Source organism: Pagrus major, chromosome 2 (assembly GCF_040436345.1).
Source record: "Pagrus major chromosome 2, Pma_NU_1.0".
In the NCBI taxonomy this organism is placed as follows: Eukaryota; Metazoa; Chordata; class Actinopteri; order Spariformes; family Sparidae; genus Pagrus; species Pagrus major.
In genome coordinates, this window is record NC_133216.1 from 21,497,345 (window position 1) to 21,523,841 (window position 26,497).

At 41.4% G+C, this 26,497-nt stretch overlaps 1 protein-coding gene across 1 annotated transcript in view; it reads left to right on the forward strand.

Moving 5' to 3' along the window:
• Positions 1 to 26,497, forward strand: part of si (sucrase-isomaltase) — a 72,690-nt gene that overhangs the window by 19,905 nt on the left and 26,288 nt on the right. The window contains exons 15-28 of the mRNA XM_073487735.1: positions 2,076 to 2,247; positions 3,781 to 3,897; positions 5,980 to 6,134; positions 6,991 to 7,075; positions 12,011 to 12,067; positions 14,908 to 15,032; positions 15,304 to 15,392; positions 16,539 to 16,588; positions 17,136 to 17,321; positions 19,681 to 19,836; positions 20,493 to 20,699; positions 20,813 to 20,967; positions 22,479 to 22,647; positions 26,030 to 26,126. Coding sequence (XP_073343836.1) covers positions 2,076 to 2,247; positions 3,781 to 3,897; positions 5,980 to 6,134; positions 6,991 to 7,075; positions 12,011 to 12,067; positions 14,908 to 15,032; positions 15,304 to 15,392; positions 16,539 to 16,588; positions 17,136 to 17,321; positions 19,681 to 19,836; positions 20,493 to 20,699; positions 20,813 to 20,967; positions 22,479 to 22,647; positions 26,030 to 26,126 — 1,820 coding nt within the window. The remainder of the gene's footprint in view (positions 1 to 2,075; positions 2,248 to 3,780; positions 3,898 to 5,979; positions 6,135 to 6,990; positions 7,076 to 12,010; positions 12,068 to 14,907; positions 15,033 to 15,303; positions 15,393 to 16,538; positions 16,589 to 17,135; positions 17,322 to 19,680; positions 19,837 to 20,492; positions 20,700 to 20,812; positions 20,968 to 22,478; positions 22,648 to 26,029; positions 26,127 to 26,497) is intronic.

Here is a 26,497-nt window from a genome sequence, read left to right on the forward strand (position 1 = left end):
GCACAGGCTCACTTGTAAAGTAAAAACATTTGGGCTGCTATACCTGTGAACCCTTTTCAGTCTATGCATAACGCCATGTGCGTCATGCATGCAGGTGGCACACCGGTTTTTGTATATGCTATATTCAAGTGATGCTAATGGATGTAAAGCCTATTAAAGGACAACTCGGATGCACAATTACCCACAGGGATTACATTGCAGCCCATTGCGCAGCTGCTGTTTGCAGCAGTCTCGCTCAAAACTGGACTGGTTTCAAACACTGTTGTCACTATTTGTCACTTAGACGCAAAAAGATGGGAAAGTAGGGCCCGCGTTGTAAAAAGTTAGCCTTTAATTTCGCATAAAATACGCTACATAAAGTTTATTTTGCCTCTGCGAAAGTGCTCGGTTACTGCACAAAGACAAATGATGACATTGTGAGTGAGTTGGGACAAAATTGCAAACAAGCCGAGGGCAATCTGAGAAGAGAGGAGCAGAGGAGGTTCAGAGCACATCAGATTCATCATTCAAGGAGTATCTATAGTCACCGTAGTCAGTTAAGTAAATTCTTGGAGGTCTGGCACATGAGCAAGAGCAGCACAACAACAGAAAACTGCTTAAATGCCTGGGATATGAAAGTTGCAGTCACATGTACCATAGTGCAGGGATTTATACAGCCTCAATGCCCTCAGCAAGTCATTTACAAACAAGGCTAAAGTCGGCGTCGGTTGCAGAATTTTAATATGCACTAATGGTGATGGTATGGGAAATTGCATCAATTAGAAAGCAGCACACACCTGCACTAATGGCTTTTTCGGCGGATGCAAAGCAACACCCCGTAGTACTAAACAAATGCAATGCACACCCCTCGATGCAAGGATATATCATATGTTGAGGTTAAATGTCAGAAAGGAGCATAGATGGCGCCTGAACTGTGAAAACTTCAGCTTTCAGTAATACTTTATACTATATGTTTCACATCAGTATTACAAGGGCTCCTCCAGCTTTGTTTTCCACTCATTGGGATATTCTGCAGCCATTTTATGCTGATTTATCACTTCGATATGCTTTCAGATGAACCTCAGATGCCAATAAATATCGCTGCATTTGAATAAAATGCCACAGTAACCTTTCAGGTGTTTTTCTTGAACGTAGCCCCAGCATTGCCGAATACGGTGTCTGCAGAGGCAGGAGACGAGATGGCACGGCATTCCTATTGCATCTTTACTATTATTTGTCATATTCAAGTGGCATGTTAAAGGCTGCAGTGATGACACTTGGTTGCATGGCATCCCACCGATCAGCTTGGATGTATATGTGGAGAAATCAATATTAAGGAAAGTTTCATTGTCGGCCTTTCTGCTGCTCCTCTTTTAGCAATAAAATGCCCTTCAGATGTTTCCCAGGTACAGTGAGTATCTGTCACTGAGGCCCTGCTGTTGATTGAAGAAAACACACTGCAGACTATATGCAGCTTGTCTTACTTATAGCACATTGTGGCGCGGTATTACCCATCGCAACCACACAGAATACACATATACTGTATGGTACATGCAGGTGCACAAAGACACACAAAATGTATTCGCAAAGGAACACGCAACACACTTACCAGCACATGCATACGCACTGGAGACCATGAAATACCAGCCCATTGATGAGTGGACTTGCTGACTCACTCCTTTGGTAGTAAAAAGGCTAGTGCCTCTTTCTTTTGTCTCCTTTCTCACTCCCTCCTTCTTTTTTTCCTCCCCTCTGTCCACTAATTAAAATGTATTATTGGCAGGAGACACATTTTGTAAACATCATCAGGGTTTTGTATTGTCATGGAAATCAATGCTGCTTCGATTTTCCTCATCAAACAAAATAATAAAGTACAATAGGGGAAGGAAAAAGTACTACTAGCTCTGGCTTTGTCCCCACCGAATAACCCTCAATCCCGCTCTTCCCTGTGAGCATGTATGTGATTGTGTATGTGTGTCTGGTATCTGTTTCTCCCTTGTGCTGTTCTCTCTCTCTGTCCCTGTGTCCTTTTTATCTTAATGACCTCTCTCTCTCCCTCTCTCTTGTTCTGCCTCTCCTCTCTCCCCATCCCACAGAGCTCTGCAGCGGGTGTTTGGAGAAAACCGTACCCTGATGTTGACCCGCTCCTCCTTCCCAGGTGTGGGAAAATATTCGGGTCACTGGCTGGGGGACAATGCTGCCAACTGGAACGACATAAAATGGGCCATCCCTGGCATGCTAGAGTTTGGACTCTTTGGGGTCCCCTATGTGAGTTGCAAGCCTTCACAGAAGGGCAAATACTGTTCACGTTATGCTTGATGTGAGTGAGGGGAGGTGTTCTACCTGGTTATGACTGCGACGAGTAACCTTTTTTTTCATCCGGGCTGTACAGATTAAAACATCACATCATAAAATTCAGTGTTAGCATATTAATTTGGACCACATTTCAAGGCTTTTTCTGTGTGTAGACAAGTATAAATTTGCAGATTAGTGTTGTAGCCCTTTCCTCTGACTTAGATATTGTCATAGCACCCTTGCAGAAGAAGAAGTTATGCTTTGTTTGATTTCGATTGCCCATGAATTTCAGATGAAGACAATAATCCAGGCACCCAAGAGCCCTGTGCAGCCTGGTTCTTTTTTTTTTTTTTTGTAGTAAATCCATTGACATTGACTAAAGCACATTTCACTCGAGGCTCAGATTCCTCTTAAATAGTATTTCTGAAAGAGAAGGAAATGCTTTTAGGTGTGAGAAACACTTGTACCATACAGGAGCTGGAGCCAGCCGTAGCTTTTATTATGTGTTTCAGTTTAGTTAACACGTACTTCTGGCATTCAGATGTTCCTCTTTTGCCTCTTTCTAAAAGAGGATTTAGCTGCTAATTGAGATCTATGTTCAGGAATAGGCATAAAGACAGAGGGGCAGGCAAGAAAAAGTGTGTCTGGAAAGAGATCCATTAAAATGTCTGGAAGAACACCGGTTCTCTTTACAGGAACACTACTGCGTTCAAAAAAACATAGACCGCTAGTCAGTACCCGAGTGCACTCTATACTCGCATGTGTGTATCTGCGGAGCAAACAGCGGTGAGAAAACAACAGGGAGTCGAACGCGCATGCAAACACACACACACACACACACCTCCAGCTGTGCACGTCAGGTGGTCTTATAGATGCCAACTACATCATGGTGGGACTGTGTCAAGCAGATTTTGGGTTTCTTCAGCACACACACACACACACATATACACATATATTCGCACAAACAGAGAGAGAAAGAGAGAGAGGGACAGCAGGAGAAATGGGATTTGGATCGATTCCCCACCCATTGAGTCTGTTGTAAAATGTGGCCAGTAGTAAACAATAGAAAGCAAGCAGTCTCCGCGGACTGGCCTTTGACTGAAGCCTCTTTGTTGGACTCCATTGTGCAATTAATGTAAATAAAGATCACTGCACACGTCTACTGTCTGCCAGTAAGTCTTGACTGAACTGAACAGACATCAAGAGAGACATTTTCATAGACAAATATGTGGCCAGCTATCACATTGTTGCCACATTTTCCACCGCCGCAGGAGATTTGTTGACCTCAGATGCATTTCTTTCTGAGGATGCCTGGACTGACATTTATGATAGACATAGAGCTACCTTTATACTACTTCAGTTTCAATCTTCAAGTATCCACAGCATCCCCTTTTCTCTGTCACTGTAGGATTCCAATACACTGAATTTAACATTTAACATAATAGATATATATATGCTGTAGGTTCTGGCTAAATGTCAAGCTGTCATCCCTCCATGCGTTTTCAGATCGGAGCTGACATCTGTGGATTCTTTGACGACTCCAGTGAAGAGTTATGTCGTCGCTGGATGCAGGTGGGAGCTTTCTACCCCTTCAGCCGGAACCACAACGCTGAGGGCTACAAGGTAGTGTAAAGGCATTTTGTTCTACAGATCTTATTTTAGACTGTCAGTGTGAGATTTATGTATCACGCAGCCATTGTTCGGTCTAAAATGCTGCAGGGTAAACCCTTCATTTCATAACATTGCATAGGTGCCGTGAACTCCAAGCCGACAAAAATAGAAAAGTCTTTCAGTATCCATGGAGATTGTCATCACCAGCAGTAGTACAACCGAGTTGGAAAATGGGAGCAGTGGGAACTCTGATTTTGGGTTTAACTCTGGGGATGTAAGCTGTTGCAAATCATTATATCTGCAGTGGGTATTGGAACATCTGAGCCTGAAGTAAAACGTAGCACGGAAGCTCAGTGCCAGACTGCTGATACTCATCGAAGAGGATGAGATTTTACACTTTAGTAAAACATAAAGTTAATGCTATATTGTGTTAAATGACTTCAATAAAATGTGCCATACGTCGGTTATACGGCCAGTGTATTGTCAAATATCAAGGCAGTTTAAGCTTCAGTGGTCCCCATAGGCATCGGACCCTTGAATAACCTTTGAATGGGCATCATCATTCACTCATTTACACCACCAACAAAGTGTTTGTTTTTTTTTTACTTGAGAAGAAATTGTAAATGTAATTCACTAAGCCCTGTTCTCAAAAATGTATTAAAAAACTAGATACCAGCACCTATTCAGTCCAATGAGAATTGCTCACCTTTTAGCAGACAGCAGACGGACACTCTGTTTAATCCGTCCCTGACAGATTTTGCTGTCGTGTTTGCTTTTGGAGAGGGTAAATTAAAAGAAAAACAAAACACCATCAAAACTCTTTATTTATTTAGTATTGTTCATAATTCCCCTTACGCACCACTTCATAATGCACATGAGTCCAAAGCTTAACAGGCCGCCCTATGATCGGACCATTGCTGTTAATAGTTGGTTAAATAAGGTTAAGTATTATGATAAATCTTTCTAAGCCAGAGCAGAGAAGATTCACACAGAGAATGACTCTCAACCAGTTTAATAATAACAATTATAATCATTTGGACTGTAATGACGATGGAGAGATATTTATGTTTATCTGTAACAAGCACACCATGAATTTAAATGTCACATGTCGGATCAGAGTAAATGTCACAGCGACACACAAGAAAAGCACCCGCTGAGCCTACAACAGTGCTTATATCGACGTTACATACTGAGCTATTATTGAAGATGAATGCAAATAAGGGGAGAAAAGTCAGTCGGCGGCATTGAATAGCGCGAAAATTGATGCTCTCCCAATATTCTCCGTGTGACATTTCATGCTCATCACTGCTGCAAAAATAGCACAGCGTTGAGGTAGGGAGTGGGGGGGGGGGGGGTTGAGTAAGAAATGGCGTGTGTTGGAAGGAGGGAGTTGGGTGTGGTGGAGGGGGGGTGTATTTGCTGGAGGACAGACACATGATGATGATGAATTTGAAGTACGATTTCCACTAAACGAGACGGCTAATGTGTGACCTTTGCTTTGCCCTAATCATGGCTCTCATCACACGGCCATGCAGGCCGGTCCAAAAACACACAGACACACGCACACGCAGTTCTCATCACACTCTCAGAGGTGCCGAGGGCATAAATGATTAGCCAGATGAGAGGAGCACGGCCTGTTAGCAGCTAATCACCCTCTCACTCTCCACTATCATAGAAATTAAATCATACTTCTCCGTTTCTTTCTCACACTCGTTTCCCCTTTATTCCTTTCTCTCGTGTTCTCTTTTTGCTCATTCTCTTGGCAAACTCTGCTTTTAGATGAGTCCTATGTAAAGTTAATTTCCCTTTTAATCATTATAAATAAGGTTAATGTCCACTTAAACATCATGAATAAATTGATGTTAAAAAATCAGTTCCTTGTTTCTCTTCCTCCCCCTTTCCCCCAGCTTCTCATCCCTCCTCCCCATCCTCTTCAAGCCTTTTATGTCCTCGCACCTCAAGTCTCTCTATTTCCCTCATTTTCCCTCCGAGTTATTCGTTCCCTGGTTCAAACAACTTCTCTCCTCCATTCTCTCATCTCTTTTACCCTGTGGATAAAAGTCAAATCTTTATTTTCTCCCTCCCTGTCTCCAGCCCCAGGATCCAGCTGCATACGGCCCAGAATCAATGCTGGTGGCGAGCTCTAAACATTACCTGGAGATCCGTTACACACTCCTGCCTTACCTCTACACACTCTTCTACAAAGCCCACACCACGGGGGAGACTGTTGTTCGTCCCGTCATGCACGAGTAAGTCGTTTAAAATGTTGAAAGTATGTTCTTGAGTTGTGCAGTTAGATTGGGCTGTGAAGGTTCTGAAGTTTTAGGGAGTGGCTGCTCCGATTCAAACATTCATTGCTCTGTCACAAGCAATGAGTGAAAGCACATTCTTAGCTCAGACCCAACCATAATGGTGACTTGTAATGTATATTTGAAAAAAAGTAGCACAATGCCTTTTGTGGCTCTGAAGAAGTTGCATGTAATCACAAAAATTGCCTCCAGTGATGTCACTGAGTTGCTAGATTGCATTGTGGGTAATGTAGGCAACACTTTTTGACCAAGAGGGAATGAAAAAGGGGATATATCTGGGTATGCTATATGGAATTTTGTCATTTGTTTTTAAACTGTCCATAATGGGTCCAACAGTATAATCGGATTGCAATGCTAGACCAATTAACTGCTTTTCAAAATCTGGTGCCTACATTACCATAACATAACAATGCAACTTAGCCATTGAGGCAGTTTATCCGGTTACATGCAGCTTCCTCTGAAGCCACAAAAGGTATCATGCTACTTTTTTCCACCTATACAGTAGTACTCCTCAAGACCTGTAAACACACTTTAACATGTAAAATTGGCGGAGTTACCCTTTAAGCGTGCCACAGTGCGCTTGTTTTTCTTTAAACTTTGCCAAAATTGAATAATATTGAATGAATAATGAATGGCTGAGGGTGGAAATAGTGATAATATATTGTTGTTGTAGCTTACTGACATACATTGGCCCAAATGTTGTCATAGAGCCTGGCAGTGCGCAGACATGCTGGTTTTTAACATATTATGAAAAATATATCTAATTGATTCTATACTTTTCTCTGTCACTCCCAAGGTTCTACTCTGACAGCTCCACCTGGACAGTGGACCGCCAGTTCCTCTGGGGAAGAAACCTGCTCATCACACCTGTACTAGACCCGGTCAGCTAACACACAAACAAAATTTTTAAAAAAGGACATCCCAGAACGGTCACACATACATATGAACATGCTTTGGCCCTCAAGTACTCACATCTAGACCTAGAAAGTATCATATCGAGCACATATAGAAACACGCATGTAGTACACAGAGGAATGTGTCTTGCAGATGATGCAGATGAGATCAGTTACTCACACACACGGTCATACACACACGCACACTCTGACCTCCACTGGGAAAACATGACATGGGATTTTCTTTGTTGCCCTCCCCTCCTCTCATCCCTCTTTCTTCTCTCTTTCATATCCTCCCTCTTTTCTCTCAGCTCTAATGAGAGCACTGACCTCATTACTAGCAGATTAGAAGTGTAGATAGAAGTGTGTATGTGGGTGTTTGTGCATCTTTGTGTGTGTGTGAATGCGTGCCCCTGTGTGTACGTGTAAATGTGCACGCCTGTGCGTGCTTGTGTATGTGTGCATACACACAGCAATTGCGGTCATGTCAAAGTGGCCTGATTAATAAGCAATTTAGCATGGCCTCTCGTGAATTACGGAATAGTGGAAAGCGAATTGGATTCGTAGTGGGGCCGGGGATAAAGTAACTTCAATCAGTGTGAAAAGTTTCTAATACGAGAAGTGGAGGTTTTTTTTTGCATGAGGTGCCTCAGGGTTTAAGCTGTCCTCAGGGTTGGGCCATAAGGTGAGTATGCAGGTTGTTTTCGCGAAGCAAAAAGACAAACGTAAATAGCAGTCAAAAATGCGCTTTCTCTGGGTCTTTTCAAGGCCAAAAAGCACATTCAACTGTATTCTAACCCAAAACTGGATAAGAAATCCATTATCAGTGGGTGTGTTCGGGGCTGGCGATTATTGACCAACTTTTAAAAGCCATGTGCTCTGCATCAGAGTGCCCTGATGATTGAGTAGAGAGAAATGTCCGAAATAGAGATTATGAAACGGGAAATTCATGAACTTGCTTGTGTTGGTGCAGAAATGCCATGAACGGATTTACAGTATGTTGGATAAACTAACTAGGGAGTTAGACCAAATGCGTGCTTACCATGTTCCCCTCATCTGGAAACTCTTTCTAATAGCCAGTAGGATGCATTCAGCCCTACAACCCTCCCTTACTGCACCATGGCACATTCTGACAGCTCTATGTTCACAACCAGTCATTCACATCACAGCCACATATACAGTACACCGCTGGAACGAAAAATACAAGTAATTTTGTTTCCCTGCATGAGGGAGTTCAAATTTAAAATCAATTTGACCAGAATATCATCCACAAACAGAGTTTGTAAGCTTTCCAGCAACACTTGTTCAAGTGTCCAAAATGTGGGTCAAACCAAACCCGAACAACACATCCAAAGATGCACCATGCTGCTTGATCAATACTGTCAAGACTCCATACCGAAGCTCCCCTCCCGCCTCTGAATACTGAAGTTTGTGGCGGGCAGAGAGATTAAAAAAAAAAAAAAAAAAGGTACAAGTTAGCTATCAAAACAATCTGTATCTGACAGAAACGCTGTATTAGTGGCAGAATATTGTCAATACAGTCTCAACTGACACACTGTGACCTGTCACCCAAAAATGCTGAACATCAGATCCAATAATCAGCCAGTTGTGTTATCGGTTGATCCATAGTGTACAGTACATACATACATGTAGATATGCAGTATATATAATTTACTTTTACTTGTACTTTTGATACTTAAGTACACTAATTGAAAGAAAATTGCTTTTGATACTTGAGTTACATTTAATGTCAGATACTTTGAGACTTTAACTCAAGTCCTATTCATACGGGTAACTTTCACTTTTACCAAATAACATAATATCTTTACTTTTACTCAAATATGACTTTTGGGTACTTTTGACAACACTTTGTTGTTATATAGTTTTGTGATGGGGCCTGTAGTGGATCTTAAGGCTCATGACCAAGGGCTAATGCATTTTGATTGCTGTGAGAATATCATGGCATGCACGTAGAGCTGGAAGATACTCTCTGATGAGTCGGAAGCAGTTGAGATTTTTTTGTCTTTTATATTTTATCAGATATTTCACACCCGAATGTCACCTCAATCTATCTGTCTGTGGCTTTATGAAAGGAGTTAAACTAGTGTCTTCATCTTCACTCTGAGCGAGACTGTCTATAAATCATGATTTTTACTTCCTCTCTAACACATTATCTGTTTTTTGTTTTTTTCTCCTGGGTTGTCTGTAAATAGCTTCACGTTAAACATGGCCTGTTATGGTTTGACATGAAATCCTTAATCTGCTGTAGAAAACTGACATAGCAGTGCAGCGTGGCACACTGACACAAGCTTTAGAAGTTTTTCATACCTCTGCTCCGCCACTTGAAAAGGACTCATTCCAAAACGGCGAATCCGCTGCGGCTGAATATTCATCTTTTGTGGTGACAGGGTGCTGCTGAGGCGCGGTGCTGTGGTTTAAGCCAGAGTGAAGGCAGGCATTAAGAACAGTGGCCACTATCTTTTACAGATGCATCAGGCTGTGAAGGGCCACGTGAAGAGATAGTGTCAGCGACTTGAGAGAGGTCACAGGCTGATCTTTAACAACCCCTCACATCCTACCTCCACTTTTCCTTTTTCATTATTCTCATCTCTCTCTGTCTCTTTCTATTTATCGCTCTGTCCGCCTGCCTCTCCCTCTCTCTAATGATGCTCGTGCTCTATCATTCAGATCAGTCGATGCTTTAACCTTGATCTCTGTGATAAACTGGGGAGCTCTCCTGCACTCCCTCTTTCTCCGTCATCCCCTCTGGTCTTCATCCATGCTTCCACTCTCCCTCCTCTTACTCTTTACTCCCTTTTCTTTTTAGCTCATCCTTTCATCAGACGTTGGCTCCCTTATCTCATCTGCATTCTCTTAATCAGCTGCTGTCAACTCACCCTTGTGATCCCATTTCATTTCATCCCACCCCTCACCACCACCACCACCGCCACCTCTCTCTCTTCCTCTCTGTCTCTCGCTGCCTCTCTCATCTACCTCAGCTACCATCTGATCATTCTGCCAGTATGAATCGTTGGCCCACCTGATCAAATCTTACCTTATGGCTAAGCGGGCTTCGCTGCTCTAAATGAGGATACAGGCCTCACGCCCTGTCCCTCTCAATCACATTTAGCAGCCATGCTAAGTCCTGCAGTCGCTACCCATTTGTCAGCGGGGTGAGTGATAGGCGCTGCGAGCAAATCAGACACCAGAAAACGAGGTATAGGGGGAGCATCCATTTCCCCCGGCTGTCATCCCACAGGCTGTGCAGCGGTTGTGACAGGTGACCTGCCTCAAACTGCAAACGTGGCCCCCAAAGAGGACTTTAAGTCATTTAATTTGGTTAGCAGGCCATTAAAGCAATATGTCTCCATCATATCTTATTCATGCTTTTTTTTCACATTAACCATGACATTTAAAAATGAAATATTGATATCATATTAATCATACACAGTAACCTGTAAATAGTCATGCAGCTAACAAAGGCTAACTCCACCAATTTAACACCTTAAAGTGTGTTTACAGGTCTTGGGGAGCACTGCTGCATATGTAAAAAAAAAAGTAGTATAGAGCCTTTTGTGGCTCCAGAGGAAGCTGCATGTAATCTGATAAATTGCCTCCAGTGATGCCTCTCAGTGGCTAAGTTGCATTGTGGGTAACGTACGTGCCGGGTTTGGAAAGGGAAGAATAAAGAAGTTGATATCCCTGGTTCTGCTGTATTGATTTTGGTAGAAGAGCAATGCTACACTAGCGGACTGCTTTTCAAAACCTGGTGCCTACATTACCCACAATGCAACTTAGCCTCTGAGTGACATCACTGGAGAAAATGTATCAGATTACATGCAGCTTGCTCTGGAGCCACAAAAGACTCGGTACTACTTTTGTTTTTTTCATTTTTGTTCACATTTTGAAGAACTGCTTGAGAACTGAGAATTGATAAAACTCTCCAAGACCTGTAAACACAATGTAATGTGTAAAAATGTGTGGATTCTGATACTGTGCTCTTGCTTTTCAAATATGCTCTTCTTTTCCTCAGTTTAATTACCCTTTGCTCCCTGTTCTCCTACCTGTTTATTTTTTCTTGGCTTCCTGTCACCCCTCTTCCTTGTTCCTAATAACGGGCCCCACAGGGCCACAAAATAGGACATGCAGCTGAAGATAGAGAGACAGAGAGAGAACAAGAGAGAGAAAGGGAGTGTGATGCCGGCGTCTTTGACAGACGGCCTTGGCCTACGCAGCTGACATAGTCTGTTTCACCATTTTGGTGTGCTTTGACGAGGACCTGTGGTTCGCTCTTTCTCTCGCTGTGCTCTCTGTGTTTATCTCTCTCTCTCCCTCTGTTCTGCCCTGTCAGAAAGAGCAGGGAAGTGACAACGCTATCAAAGGCTAGGCGCTCTTCTATTGATTGCTCCTGTCTGTCCACCACCTTAAGCCATCAAAGGGTGTCACCTATCAGTCGTCGCTTGATGCTGTCTTTTCCATCATCTGTTGCACCGTAGCACTGTAGTCTGAAATGTCAGAAGGGCTTTGTGGAAACTTTATATCAGATGATAGGCAGTTTTAAAATAACTCTCCTTGATGGAAACATTTTCATCTCCTTTTTATTTAATATTAAGTCGGAGTGATTTATGGCAGCGAGACGTATCCGTGCTTCCTTTGTGGTGTATTGTAGTCTGTCTCCTCATGTTTAGCCTTGTGAGATTAAAGTGTCAGGATTGGCGCAGTAAGCTAAAGCAGGTGTAACTGGCTGCAAACACAAATCAAACACGGGCATGCTTTCACACGAGGCACAAAGCTAACACCCTTTGATAGGTACTTTACAAATCAGAGGCACATAATGTATCTAATGTTCGAGATTAAAACATTTAGATCGTTGTTCTAACACACACACATGAATAAAATATTTTTTGTCCTTGTTTTCTGCAGGGTGTGGAACAGGTGCGGGCATATATCCCTGATGCTGTTTGGTACAACTATGAAACGGTAAGACTATTCTGCACTCTTTCAAACAGTTCTCTTAAAGGAGACCTATTATGCTTATTCTTTTTGTCCTCTTTTCCTTTCCTTCAATGTTTTTTAGAGACACTTATGCATGTAAAAGGTCTTGGAAGTTAAAAAGGCCAAAGTTTGCACCAATGGAAGAATTTCAGGTTCCTCAGTGTGGGAAACTGATGGGCTTTCTGAGCACTAAAGCTTGTTAATTCTAGCAGCAACCCTGAATAAAGATATGAGCATGAAAATGAGCATAATATGTCTCCTTTAAGATGTGTCACAACATAAATAGAGTCATAATTATGATAACTACTGCTGGTATACCTGTACATTAGTTCATATACTTACAGCAAACACTGCAGACACTGTAGCTCTTCCACTTCAAACTGTCGCTGATGTATTTTCTCTTCAGAGATTAAGACGGAACTTAAACTGCAACAAACCGATTGTACTCCAAGTAGAGTGCACACGACATGAATGACAGTCTATTATATGTGATGATGGCCACATAATTCTTGGTAATAGGCAGCATGAGACTACTTATATTTGAATTTGACAGCACAGTATGGGTGTTTCTTGTTTTCTTCCCCATTTAATTTACATTAAAAGAGACACATTTCAACATAATGCAATCTGATTCAAAACCGAGAGGCATAAAAAATTAGCATAGAGTTGAATCAACATCTCTGCGATACGGTCTTAAGAAACAGAAGCCTCGTAAATGTGAGGATGACAAATAGACTAAACGGGATTAATTGCAGGGTTATTGCGTTAGAATTAGCTGGAATGCACAGGTGTGATTAATTAATTGGTAACATAAACATTTATTACCCAATAAAAATGATTGGAAGAGGGGCTTATGAGTATTATGCTACATCTGAGGAAGTAACACACACACACGAAGAACATGTATCACATGAAAGTCTTTGCCTCCAGTTCTTTGTTTGAGACTGCGAGCGATAAGACAGAGCGGGAGTGAGGACAAAGATAGAGTGAGTGAGGGGACAGAGAAGAGAGGAGAGAGACTATCTCCCTGACAAAGAGATAAAAGAGGTGTTGAGCTCCTTTGGGACCTTATTTGTGCGTCACAGTGGCGATGTAAAGCGCCCACTGATCAGATGAACGATTAGATTGGCTGTCTTGCCGCCGGCCCCTTGTCCTGGTTGGTCCCCTGTGATTATCTGGGTAAGAGGATGGAAGGGACGGGTGGAGCGGAGGGGAGTATTGATGTAGCTAAAATGACCATGAAAAACAAGTTACAGAGGAAAGAAAATAATGGAAAAAACTGAGGGATGAAGGAGCGAAAAACAGACAGGATGGGAGTGGAACAAAAAAGAAAAGCAGGGGAAAAAGGACAGCATATGACATGGAAAGAGAGAGGGAAATGCAGGCACAGGAGAGAGGATGAGAAGAAGAAAAAGGGGGATGGCAATTACAGTATGTAGAGGGGTGGCAAGATGGGAGGATCGGCCGGCAGGAATAAGGAGAAGAGAAGACAAGGCTCGAGAAGACCTCCTTAAGGCAGACAATGAGGGGGTGATAAGATCTGAAATTGCTTGTAGACGCTCCACTAACTCCAGCCCACACACTCGCCCATACTTTACTGTATAAAATGGTACATGCACACACGCACGCACAAGCACACACCTCCATGGGAATGTAGGAAAATGGGATAAAAAAAGAATTAGAGCACCACAAGAGAGAATAACAGGACGTGGAGAGGGAAGTAGGTAGAAGGAGAGTGAGAGGAGATGGAGAGAAGAGAGTTTTAAATTGTTTTAGGCTGGTCGGAGGATTCAGTCCTCCGGGGATCAGAAATTAACTGTGCTCTATCTGGGCCCTCAGAGTAATGAGTGGAGGGGCAGAGAGACACAGAGAGAGAGGGAGAGAGAAATTTGTCTCCTCATCTTAAATGGGTTTCTTAGCAGAACAGTCGCACATTTTATCATTATGGTGCCAAAAATAACACATTTGAACCATTTTAGTGCAACGACTCAGTATAATTTCAAAATTATACGGAAAATGTAACTGTAATTTGTCCGAAACAAGGCTGAAGTTTTTCAGAGAAGTGGACATGCAGTATTTTACTATTTAAAGGGTCAGTTCACCCAAATTACAAAAATACATATTTCCTCACGTTCCTCTAGTAGGATTGCCATGTAGATGGGTTTGGCATTATTTGCTCAGGTTTTCAGATGTTCTTCTCTAAGATTTCTGCTGCAACCCAAACATAATGAAGCTATACTGAATGAATCCCAATGACTCTGCATACTCCACCAACCTCAGAGAGAGCACATGTCATAGGGACTATTTCTTTCAATGGAGTAAACAAGTAACTAGCTTAAATGACACTCAGTAGAGGGCATACCTTATCAACCAATCCTTCAAGGCATCTTTATGATTCCATTTTAAATCATTATGCACCTCATGCAACAGTGTATGCAATCACAGAGTGGAATAATAACTTTAGGTTTGCTATTCTGCGAGTCAGTATATTATGCTGTGTTTACTGTGGTGAGCATTTTTAGGCCCAATACATGTTCTATCAGGGTTGCAGACACAGACTAATAACTGATCCATTTACAACAATGGCAAAACATGGTTTCTGAATTTCTGCTTTAGTGTTAAAGGAGCCTCAGAAAAAGCCAAGATGCATTGTAGAGATGGCAATTTCACGCAAGCCTAGAGCCGGTATTTACCAGCCCAAGCTTGTGCAAAGATAGGGCCATTGTCCTAACCTTGAAACAGGCAGCATGAACATTGTCTTGCCAACAGTGCATCACACGGGGGAATGTAAGTGAGTTAATAGATTCTGTTGTCTTCCCAATCAGATGGAACGACTGGCAGACCGCAAAATGTATGTTGATATGCATCTACCAGGTGACAAGCTTGGTTTACACATCCGAGGCGGTGCGATCCTCCCCACACAGAGGCCTAATGTCACCACCACATACAGGTAAACACACACTCACACACAAAGTTATCACCTCAAGTGATGCTGAAAGATTCCAACAAGCTGTCAGGGATTATGTGACAAACATTTATATTATCATCCAACATTACACTCACAGTAGCATATAGATCAAACACGTTTTCACACAAGTCACCATAAGGGCAGCAAATTGTGTATCCTGTTATATATTCATGTGTACACATGTATTAAGTAGTGGTTTGACTCATCAAATTGCAATAACATGTGTGTATGGTGTTTATGTTTCTGTCTCTAGTCGTCTGAACCCCATGGGTTTGATCATTGCTCTTGATGACAACAAACAGGCAACTGGGGAGCTATTCTGGGATGATGGCGACACCAGAGGTATTGTGTGCTAATGTGCTGGTGTGTGAGAGACAGACTCATTTTTTTATGAGCATCAAACTGAAGCTCCTATCTTGTGAGGTACAAAGCATCACAGGAGTCAGTGGGCAGATTTCCTGCCACCTGTTTTTCCACATAAAATAAAAGTGTCTAAGAATCTCAAAATATCACAAAAAAGTTTGCACCCTTGGAGATTAATGGTTAAAATCAAATGCTCAGTGGAAACAGACCGAATAAGTCTTGACGTACACGAAGCATGTGATTTAAACATCCAGCTAAGCCTCTGTTCCACTGAAGAGACCTAAAAAAATGGCAGATGAAAACATCAGATCAGTGTGGAGCGATGAGAAGACTGTAAGCTTCCTCAAATTTATATGTGACACAAACATAAATGTGATATTTCCATCCTGGTTTCTACATTGTTTTCTACTGTTTGAGGTCTGACTGGGACTCATTTAATACATCAACTTGTTGACCTCTCTTCTCCTGCAGTGATATAATCACAACCAACTAGAGAATTAGCTCCGCCAGCTTTTTATCTTGACTATCCAACTCCAAATAAGTGCAATGTGTTGTGGTTCGAAATGGCCATTAATTCTCTTTTTTTGCGTATTTTCTCATTAACTCTTGTTGAAATTCACACTAGATTTGGACGGAAACCCAGCTAGTATAACTGCCCAAGGCACCACATCCTTATTACCTAATGAAAAAAATTACATGATAGTTGTAGCATAGCGACAGGCATACCTGAACTTCATCATACTTTTGGTTTAAGCACTAAAACTACTTGGTTAGGTTTTGGAAAAAGCCATAATATGGGTGAAAATAAATAGTAAATACATGACTTATGTGACTTATGTACATGATTTACATTTTGTTATGTGTGTGACATAAGTTAACTACATCACTATGTTAAAAGAAGTCACCATTGACTTTAAGTCTCACAATTGTCCTGCGTCACCTGGCTTTGCCTCCTAGAGGTCGCCGCCTAACAATAAACATAAATACGTGACATGATAAGCTGCTCTCACAGTTTTCTTGACGAGGATGGCCTGGTTCAAATACAGTCAGCCATATTAAAAAGTGAAGATCTGTTCTATACATGTGTACATCAGTTGTTCAACATCTGCTCTTTTCTCTCTGCAGAGACGGTTGAAACAGGCAAACACATCCACTACACGTTCTCCGTTGCCAATGTAAGTTTCTCTCACACAAATCCACACCTCTTTAAATCCACATATTCCCTCTGATCTGAACTCAAGTTCAGAGTTCAAAACCACCAGAGACATTAGACTTTCCCACTCCAGAACACCAAGCATGATTGATCCGTGTAACGCTGCTGAAGCCTTGTTGGATCAAGTACCCCATGTTCCCGCTTGACGCAGCACTGAGGATTGCCTCACATGTTTAATGCATGACGATGATGTTGTTCCTGGTCGTCAGCATTACACTAGGCCGGGGGATTTATAGACAGGAAATCTATTAGAGCCGCTGTTTGACTGGTGGACATAAGTTTTGGGAGTTATAAAGTGGTTGCTTATGGTAACAGTAGTGCCAAGTAATTTAAGCTGTGACTGTTGTACATCATATCAACCTACGGCATCTATTCAAAACACTAATAGAGAATAGAAAATGTTATATGCTGCAGAAAGTACATTTAGCATTTTTTTTTAATTTTGACAGCATGCAATAACTTCAGCAGGTTTAAATAAGCCATGTAATTGTGTGTCCTCTGTCTTATAGAGCAAATTGACAATGCATGTGGCCCATGCTGGCTACAAGGACCCGAACAATCTGGAGTTTGACAACATTGTTATCCTTGGTGTGTCACAACGTCCCGAGTCCGTCTCTGTGACTCATGTTCAATTAAGCGGTGACTTGAACTCCACCGTGCCGGACGCCAACATACAGCACGATGTAACGAAGAAGGTAAACACACGCATGTTCATGCGCAATTGCAAAATGAACCATATTATTTTCATGCCAGGGGAAATTACAGAAAAAACTCAAAAAACAAAAAGTGTAAAATATCTTCTTTCCAGGATGTCTTGAGACATGACTGCTGTAATCATCATTTTTTCTATTAACACTGGTGGAAATGACTATTTTGTGATGTGAAGGATTTCACTTATCGTACAAACAACTTTCACTTGATTCTGCAGGTCCAGTCAGCTGCACATCTTTCAGCTCAATGTTTGGGTTTCATGCGCCGTAACTTTGCTGTTTCGATTCAGTTTCACGTTAGCGACTAGCTAGTTAACATGGCAAAATACATAGCAGCTTGGAACTCAGATATTTCCCTCGAGGGTCGATGGAGATCAGATTTAAACAGAGTGAATATTGGACCTGTATTAGCCAGGACCAGGTAGCCAAAAACATGACTCGTAAATGCTAATGTTGCTTCGTGTTGGCTGAATGTGTAAAAAGAAACTGCTGACAAGTTTGCCATATATACATTATAATGTGGTAATATGTCACTGCTATGTACACAGCTTGTTCTGCTGCCCCCCAGTGGCCAAGTGGACAGTTTTGCTGCTTTAAAAAATACAGCAATTCATTTATTTATTAACTGTTGCTGCTGTCGTTTGTTTCATTTTTGGCTTTTTATGCGCATTGTTACTAGTGTAACAGGGGTCGGCCGATGCTAGCTTTTCAGCTTATTGCCCACTTAGAAACATTTCTCAGAAAACTAATCAAAAAGTAATCAAATGTATTAAGTCACATTGCTTTGATTTAGTAATTAACTAGTTGCATTACTTATCACTTATTACATTTGTAACATTTTTATCTGCAACCTATATTACATTTCATAAGTAACCTTCCCAACACTGATAGTTAATCACATTTGGGAATGCCAAATTACATAATTGAACTATATACTTGTTACATATGAAAAACTCCCACACATACAGTATATCCCACTGTGTCAGGAGAACCTTGCCTTACAGACAGATGCAGGACTGATGCAGTGTGGATGAGTTCTACCGTGGCTACTCTTGTAGGCGTCCGCCATTAGTTTCAATAAGACCACGACTGAAACCATTACTGTACATTTCAGGGTTAGCCTCTAAGTGTAAGGAATGATAACAGTTTACGTGGGGTGAGGATCATAAAAGCTTTGTGGGAGTGTGTGTGTGTGTGTGTGTGTGTGTGTGTGTGTGTGTGTGTGTGTGTGTGTGTGTGTGTGTGAACAAAAGAGTGAGAAAGAATGACTAAGAGCGATGATCCCACGGTAAGCGGCCAGGGTTACGGGCAAACAGCAAGAGACTATAAAGTGTCAAGAGATTCAGTTAGGTAAACTATATAGATTTTTTTTTTTTCTCTGTTGCACTTGTGTATAGTTCTGTGCGCACAAGTGTTCATGTGTGTGTGGTCGTGTGCTGTGCTTGTGTAGATCCTCAAGGTCTCTCTGGTCACACACGCAAGCATGCATTCATCAAATGACTCTCCGCGGTAATCATTTCCTGGGGGTGAAGGGTAAATGTGCTGTTAAACCTAAACTCCAGCTTGTCATGTCCATCGGTCTTTGTAGGCTTAGTCGGACTGGGCCTTGAATATAGCTCACAGCCGCCAAACGTCATTACTTCCGTATACACTTGAATAGAATGATTCACACTAGCTCCGGAGTTTTATTTCGTTTTATGACTTCATTATGCTTCTTTTAACCATGTCCTGAGATCTATATAGCTTTACAGCCGCCTATATTGTTCACAGAGCTTGTGTAAAATGCCTCCCTCACAGTCCTTTTGCCCTTTTCTCATTCATTCCTTCCTTTTTCCTTATCGTTCTCCTCTTCCTTCAATTCCTCTAGTCATGTCTTTTTTAGTTTTGTTGCTCTGTACTTCTTTCTAAAAATGCCGTCTTATGCGTTCGTGTCCTGCACTGATGTGTTATACACAGAACTTCCGAAGCATGTTTCCAAAAAACATAACAACCACAAGCAAAAAAATGACTGACGAAGATCCCAAAAGTCTCCTCACCAGCTGAGGATGTATCAGATGGTGACTGGAGTGATGAGAGCGAAAGGGGCCTCCCCAAGATTTTGTTGTGAGAGTGACTCATAATTCCCAGCAGAGGCTGTTGAAACAGCGAGGGAAATTAACAGCTGTGTCTTAATTGATAGCACACGCAACGTCAAGCAGACAGTCTGAAGCATGTCTGGGCAGAGGAGAAACTGCTCACTCAGAGACAACTCGGGCAGAATGTTCTCACACTGGCAGCCTTGAAATGAATAATCCAGTATTCTCTCCCACCTTTTCTCATCCCTTTCACTTCATCACACACACAGGTTCTCACCCTCCAAGGCCTCAACTTGACTCTGGGGGAGACCTATGTCGTGCAGTGGGAACCGAGTGTGCTGGAGGATGAGTACCAGCGCTTTGACTGCTATCCAGAGGAGAATGCAGATGAGGCCAAGTGCAATGCCAGAGGCTGCATCTGGCAGGTGAGGGGTGACAGTCACATGCACATACACACATTAGTTATATATTCCATCACTAAAAATTTGGAAAAACAATCATGTCTTCATTTCCTCCAAATACCTTTCAGTTGAGTAGTTAAATTTTACCTGTGCATTCAAGACTCATTTTCATGGTGCTTACATTGAGGCATGTAGCATTAGAGTTATATTTCAACAATATTGTTGAGGCGACTGGAAACTACTACTACTGCACAAACTATTAACACAATGAGATTTTTGATAAATAATCATCAGTAATGTGGATATTATGACTCAGTGGGTGAAAGCAAGTGTTAGAACAAGTAAAACAGTCTGGTAGGTTCAGAAAATTAGGTCACGTTACTTTAATGCAGCATCCTTTACAAACTAGGAATATACAACCGTTATTTTATATAACTATATAATAATATAACTATAATGGTTACCTCACTGTTTAGTTTAGATATAGGATTGGAGTCATCAGGAAATTAAATCAAGTAACAGGCACAGAGGTGATATCTAAACAATATAATAAACAACAAATTATAGAAATATTTAACTACAGAAAAAAACAATAATAAAATGTGCTGAATTGACCAGGAAAAAAAAAAAAAGTTTTGTTTTTAATATTCTGCTACACTTTCCTTTCTGTCCGCTTTCAGAAAAGCACCATAGCAGGTGTTCCATGGTGCTTCTTTCCAACTGATTATGGATACACCATTACGAACTCCAAAGACACCGTCTCAGGGATGACACTCGATATCACTCGGAACATGAGGCACAGGAGCAGTAATCGCCAGGGGTCACCAGACATCAACAATCTCCGTGTTGAGATCATTTACCACAAAAGTGACATGCTGCAGTTCAAGGTATGTGTTTGTTTGTCTCTTTGTGCTAGTGGTAGTGCCACTTCTCTCTCAGTGACTGTCTTTTCCTTCATTTCAATGTGTCTGACATACGTAACATCCCGTCCTCTGTCCAGATCTGGGACCTGGCCATAGAACGTTATGAGGTTCCTGTAGAGTTGTCTCTTCCTCCTACTCCTGACACCGATGAGAACAGCAGGCTTTACAGGGTCACAGTTACCCACAACCCCTTTGGAATTCAGGTCTACAGGAAGAGGACGGGAACCAAGATGTGAGTGTTTCAGTTTTGTGATTGGTTGAGGTGGACTGAGTTTGTTTTATCATCCACTTTTCAGGTTTTACCTTTTATAGTCCAAGACAAAGTGACATCCTCTACAGCACTTGCTATTAGAAACGGTTACTCTCTCTTTGTTTGAACAAAGTAATACAATAATTAGTTCCTCAATTACAAAAAACTACATGTTCGACAAAAATGTACCAGTCTGGAGTGAAACACGTCATACTGTTCAGTACAGCTATTTTCTGAGGCTGCATTTTTTTGTTATTTTTGGTTTTCTTAGATCAAGTTTCACTTCAAGTGTTCTTCATTTAGCCTTATTGGCAATGTTATTCATGATTTTAAAAGATAGAAAAATAAAATGATAAAGAAACATTTCTTGAATGTGGATATGGTGACATGTTTTGTGTTATCTTTGTTATGTCATTAGTCTGTCACTCCTTGTTATCGTAGCCTACTGTAGCCAGGTAGAATATCAGTGCACTGCTGCCACGCCAGAAAATGAAAAACAGATCAAGATTGTGTTGTAACATAAAAAGTTTATTATTATAACAAGATGTTTTCCTGTTAGTACACCATACAAACTTAAAAATTCACTACTTATCTTTTTGTAACATTTTATGTTGTATCGTGAAATGTTTCATGTTACAACCTAATAATATAATGCGAAAATATATATAGGTATATTGTTATGACAAGAATAGTTTATGGTCATAACATGGTAAGTTTATCTTTAGTAATAATTTGAAAAATCTTATAATGACATTAAAATATCCTGTTATAACAAGAAACTTCTTACATTACAACATGATACTGATTTCCTTTTTCTGGCAGCAATGCACTTCCATAAGGTAGCTCCAGAAAAAACATAAGTGACACACTGTCCTCATCATTAAAGCAAATATATGTGCATCCCATGATGTCTTTTGTTTTTACGAACACTCGAACTGCGTCTCCAATAAATTAGCCCCTCTAGGGCGGTGAGTCACCAGGCAATTTTCAACAATACAGACACTCCCGTTAACAAGCAACAAAAAAAAGGGACATGGGCTAAAAATTCTATTCAACTATTTCCAGGCAAGAAACTTCTTTTTCTTACCCCTGTGAGATTAAAGTAACAATGCTGAGTCAACTCCTCCGGCACTGTTTTACCCAATCAGATATACTTAAGAAAGTTGCCCTGCGTATCTGCGCCTTAAGTAGCTTCCTCTTGTTCAGCAGTCGTGATGATGTCAAATGAAGCAGTCGAGCGTCAAAGAGTGTTTTCAAAGCGTATCTCTGACGGAGGGTGACATTATTAAGCCTTCCATGTTTTTCAGAAGTGTCAGTTCAAATTCTGCTAATTAAAATTTATGAAGTATGTTGAAGGGATGCCTGCAGTTCCTACGGGTTATTATGCTTATTTGTGTCAAACATATTGTGAATAACTCCCTTTGACAATAATTCCCTCTCCCCCCTCTGCTCCCCGTCTCTCATTGATTTAATCCTCTGTCACTTCTCCTCAGTTGGGACTCCTCCGTGCCAGGTTTTACCTTCTCAGACATGTTCATCCAAGTGTCTACTCGACTGGCATCCGAGAACGTCTACGGCTTTGGAGAGACGGAGCATCCCACCTATAAACACAACTTCAACTTTCACACCTGGGGCATGTTCTCCAAGGACCAGCCACCTGGTGTAAGTATCACGCTAAAGCACCACACCACACCGATCGCTGACATTATCCCATTGAGGGAATGTGTGACTGGATCTGCTTTCCATGAATAAAATTTGACTTTGAGCTAAATTATTGCTTACTGCAACATGCCATCGAAATTGGTTTTGATGGCATGTTCCATGAAAAACAATTTAGTTCTTATTACGGTGTACGTACCAGAGAACGCCCTGCACTGGATGTCTTTAACATCACACCCTCTGGAGACCGCAGAGGTGACTTGTAAACAACCTTCTCGCACAGTATGTAAACTTGTCTCTCTCACACTTGTGTCACTTTGATGTGATGGCGCTGATAAGAGCGGCGGTTATAGAGTGTCATCATGTTTTCCCTACCGGTGTCAAGGCCAGACAGGATGAGGTTTCCACCTGCATCAGCATTATCAAGCCTAATTGCTGAGCTGTCAAGACAGCTCCACAGGGTTCAGACTAATGTTATGGGGCCCCTCAGAGAGCGAGGGAATTAGAGTTTAAAAAAAAAAGAAGGGAAAGAGGATGAAAATGAGAAAAAAATACAGAGCAGGCAGGATGACATGGACTCTGTATTTACACAGTCTTTGATATACTAATATTAAACCGGATAAGACTGCACTTTAAATAAGAGTTCTCAGCAGCAATGCCTCTTCCCAGAAATGATAACCGGGTTACTTGAGATAATCCAAAGACCGTGTTGTGAACAGTTTCATGAGGGAACTTTCTTTCTACCGAACTTCACCTGACAACCATGTCACTTCACAGAAATGTGCATCTACTCATGGACAAGGTGCTCATGCTTGTGACAGAGCGGGATGTAAGCACTGATAACATTGCCTAGCTCAGTTAGCTTAGTTAGCTAGACTCACATCTGTGAGTAGATGGGGAGGTTTGAATGAATTTATTTTGAATTTGTGTCCCACTCCAGTGTACTTTAGCATTTTCACTATATTTTATATATTTCTGTCAATACTGATGAGCCACACTGTTCACTATATATATATATATATATTTTTTTTTTTTTTCAAAAATAACCTAATATGTGCTTAGAAAGTTTAGAAATGTAATCTGTGAAGAAGAGACAGATTGGCGAAGCTGTGTTTGAGAAGCTGTGGAAGCACCAGCAGTGTTTCGTAATTTTCGAGGTGACTGGCTCAAGTCTCATTCTCCTTAGAGGAAGAAAATTCCACACATTTTAGAGTTAAATGTATCATTCTGGTGCAAATTAAGAGGCTATATTATAATTGATATGAGCATGAATAAGAAATTGTAGAACATTTCAAATGTAGAAAATAATAGAATATAATAATGAGCTTTGGCTCTGCCCAGTCTGTGGACAATACAATATACAAGCCTTTAGGCTGTCGTCAATAGTCAGTCCATTGCTTTTCATCTTGTATGAGTCCAGAGCTGTAACTAAACCCTGACTGAGAGGCCAGAGAATCATTGTCTGCTTTTAAAACTATGAGCCCCTGAGCAGCACCATCTTAACTATATATCGTCTGGTCTGTCTGAGATTGGTGCTGGAAGACGCGTTTCGTTTCACGCACATCTCACGCATATCAACACATTTTCACATGTGGTGTGGTTATCTTTTCCGAGCTGCAGTTCATAAACACTGTTCGCATTTATCAAACGTAATAAATACTGTGAGTTGTATCTCAGTCCATAACTTTGTTGTGTATCTTGGAGGAAATATGAGTCATTAACTAGTTTGTGTATCATTATAGATTATAAAAAAAGAATATAAATATGACGTTTTCCAAGGCATTAATTAAATAGCTTAACTCAAATTTTGTTTTATTTAGAATATTGTTTATGTTCATAGTTTGGAGTATTACAATCCATGTAAATCTACCAAGCATGAGTGAATAAAGGCTGACAGAGAGGGACCAAGACAACTGTCACTAGCTGTCACTCTTTGTTAGTTGACAAGCTAATGACCTTTCTCCTTCTTGAGTCAGGCCTTCGCACCATGTAGCAGGGCCACAAGGGCACCCACAAACACACATTCAGACACATAGCAAGAAAAGCACTTGCACCCACAAAACTGACACAGAGACAGGGCCAGTCCTCATATATTACCGTTTAACGACTTCTTATGTACCAGAAGTGCAGGAGGCTGATGGAGTGTGACATGCCCATGAGTTTTCCTTGCAGGACGGTGACATCTGAAAGTGGCAGATCTCCCGTCCCCCGCCACCTTTCTATCTGTTCCTCTTAGCCCAGTCTGTCTTGTTTCATCCTCATCTAAACACTGACGACAACAGTGGGACCTTCACTGGAGTTATAGAAAGAAAACTCATAAAATCCACACTCTGAAGCTCTTCTCAGTCCCACTAGAACAGTATATTGTTCCGTATGCATAATTACTGAAGTACATTACTGTACGTGCATCTGGAAAAGACAGATGTGGATTTGCATGTGTTGAATCGTTCCAGAAAAAGGGGGGGAAAAATAGATAAATGGCTGCCTTTAGCCACACAGGCTGATTTAAGTAGTAGTTAAGTGGGCGTTATAAACTATCTTTGAAAAAGCACAAAAAGCTCTGCTTTGTTCATAATTTGCCAAGCGGAGTTTGATAGCCACCAAGCTGCAATTTTGTCATTCATTTTAATGTTCTGCATGCTACATTTAGTACCTCCTGATTTTTATTTCAGCACCCGGCAGCAGCTCAAATTCCCAAATAATATTCCAGTTCTCTGTTGATGTCTTCAAACTCAGGCTGGAGAATTTTTGGGATTTAGTAGCACTACTGGGTGCTATAACTAACACAGGAAGTATATTTAAAGGTGCATCATGCAAGAAATTGGCCACCTGTTGAATTTACACTCAAAACAAACATCTGGCATCACTAGAGTAACCGCTAACTGTAGCTGCTGTTAGCTAGTTAGCTCAGTTAGCCGTGCAGCTGGCGATCTGGACCAGGAAGTGTAGGTGTTTATTGATATCTCTGGCATACAAATGACATACATAGACATCATAACGTCAAAACTGTTATCTCTTTACATTATGTTGATGATTTTAGTTCATTTTTGCATGTTTTCAGGTAGAATTCTCACATGTTGCACCTTTAAATACACGACTTAGATGTCTAAGTCGCACATCGATCTGCACATGCGATAATTGTACAAATTCTTTCCCCCTATTTTTGGTTAAACTGTTGAGTGCGAGCCCCACTGTTGCAGTGTTGCTGTCATACCCATAAATACGATGAGAAATGCCCTGTCAGGTGTGAAGGAAAGTGCTCATGAATAAACAAAGTGGCTCCCGAGCAAACATTAGTACAAACCGCGGAACAGAACAATTCTTTAACCTGCATTCACCCTTTTCTCTTTCATTCTCATTCTCACTCTCTGTCTCTTTGCTACAGTACAAGATGAATTGCTACGGAGTGCACCCCTTCTATATGGGCCTTGAGCGCACTGCTGATGCTCACGGTGTGCTGCTACTAAACAGCAATGCCATGGGTGAGAGAAACACACATACACTTGACACGCACGTACAGTACGCTTGAATTGCGAGTGCACGCGCCTTCTTTATATGCAAATGCGACCGACCAGCCTCACGGGCACGCACAATCGCACTCAGTTGCATATGCAGCGAGTGTTTACTGTATGTATTAATGAGTGAGGCTTTTGAGCACGTCTTATATAGGGCCGACACAAAATAATGAGCTCTTTCCACTCATGTCCACTCATTTAGTAGATTTGCATACTGAGCTCATGCTGTGTATTTATTCAGAATAAAGTGTTTCAGTTATTTTCCTCCTGCACTGCCCCTGCTTTCTCTTTAAGTAGTAAAACACACATGCGCCACACTGTAAGAGAACATAGAAACA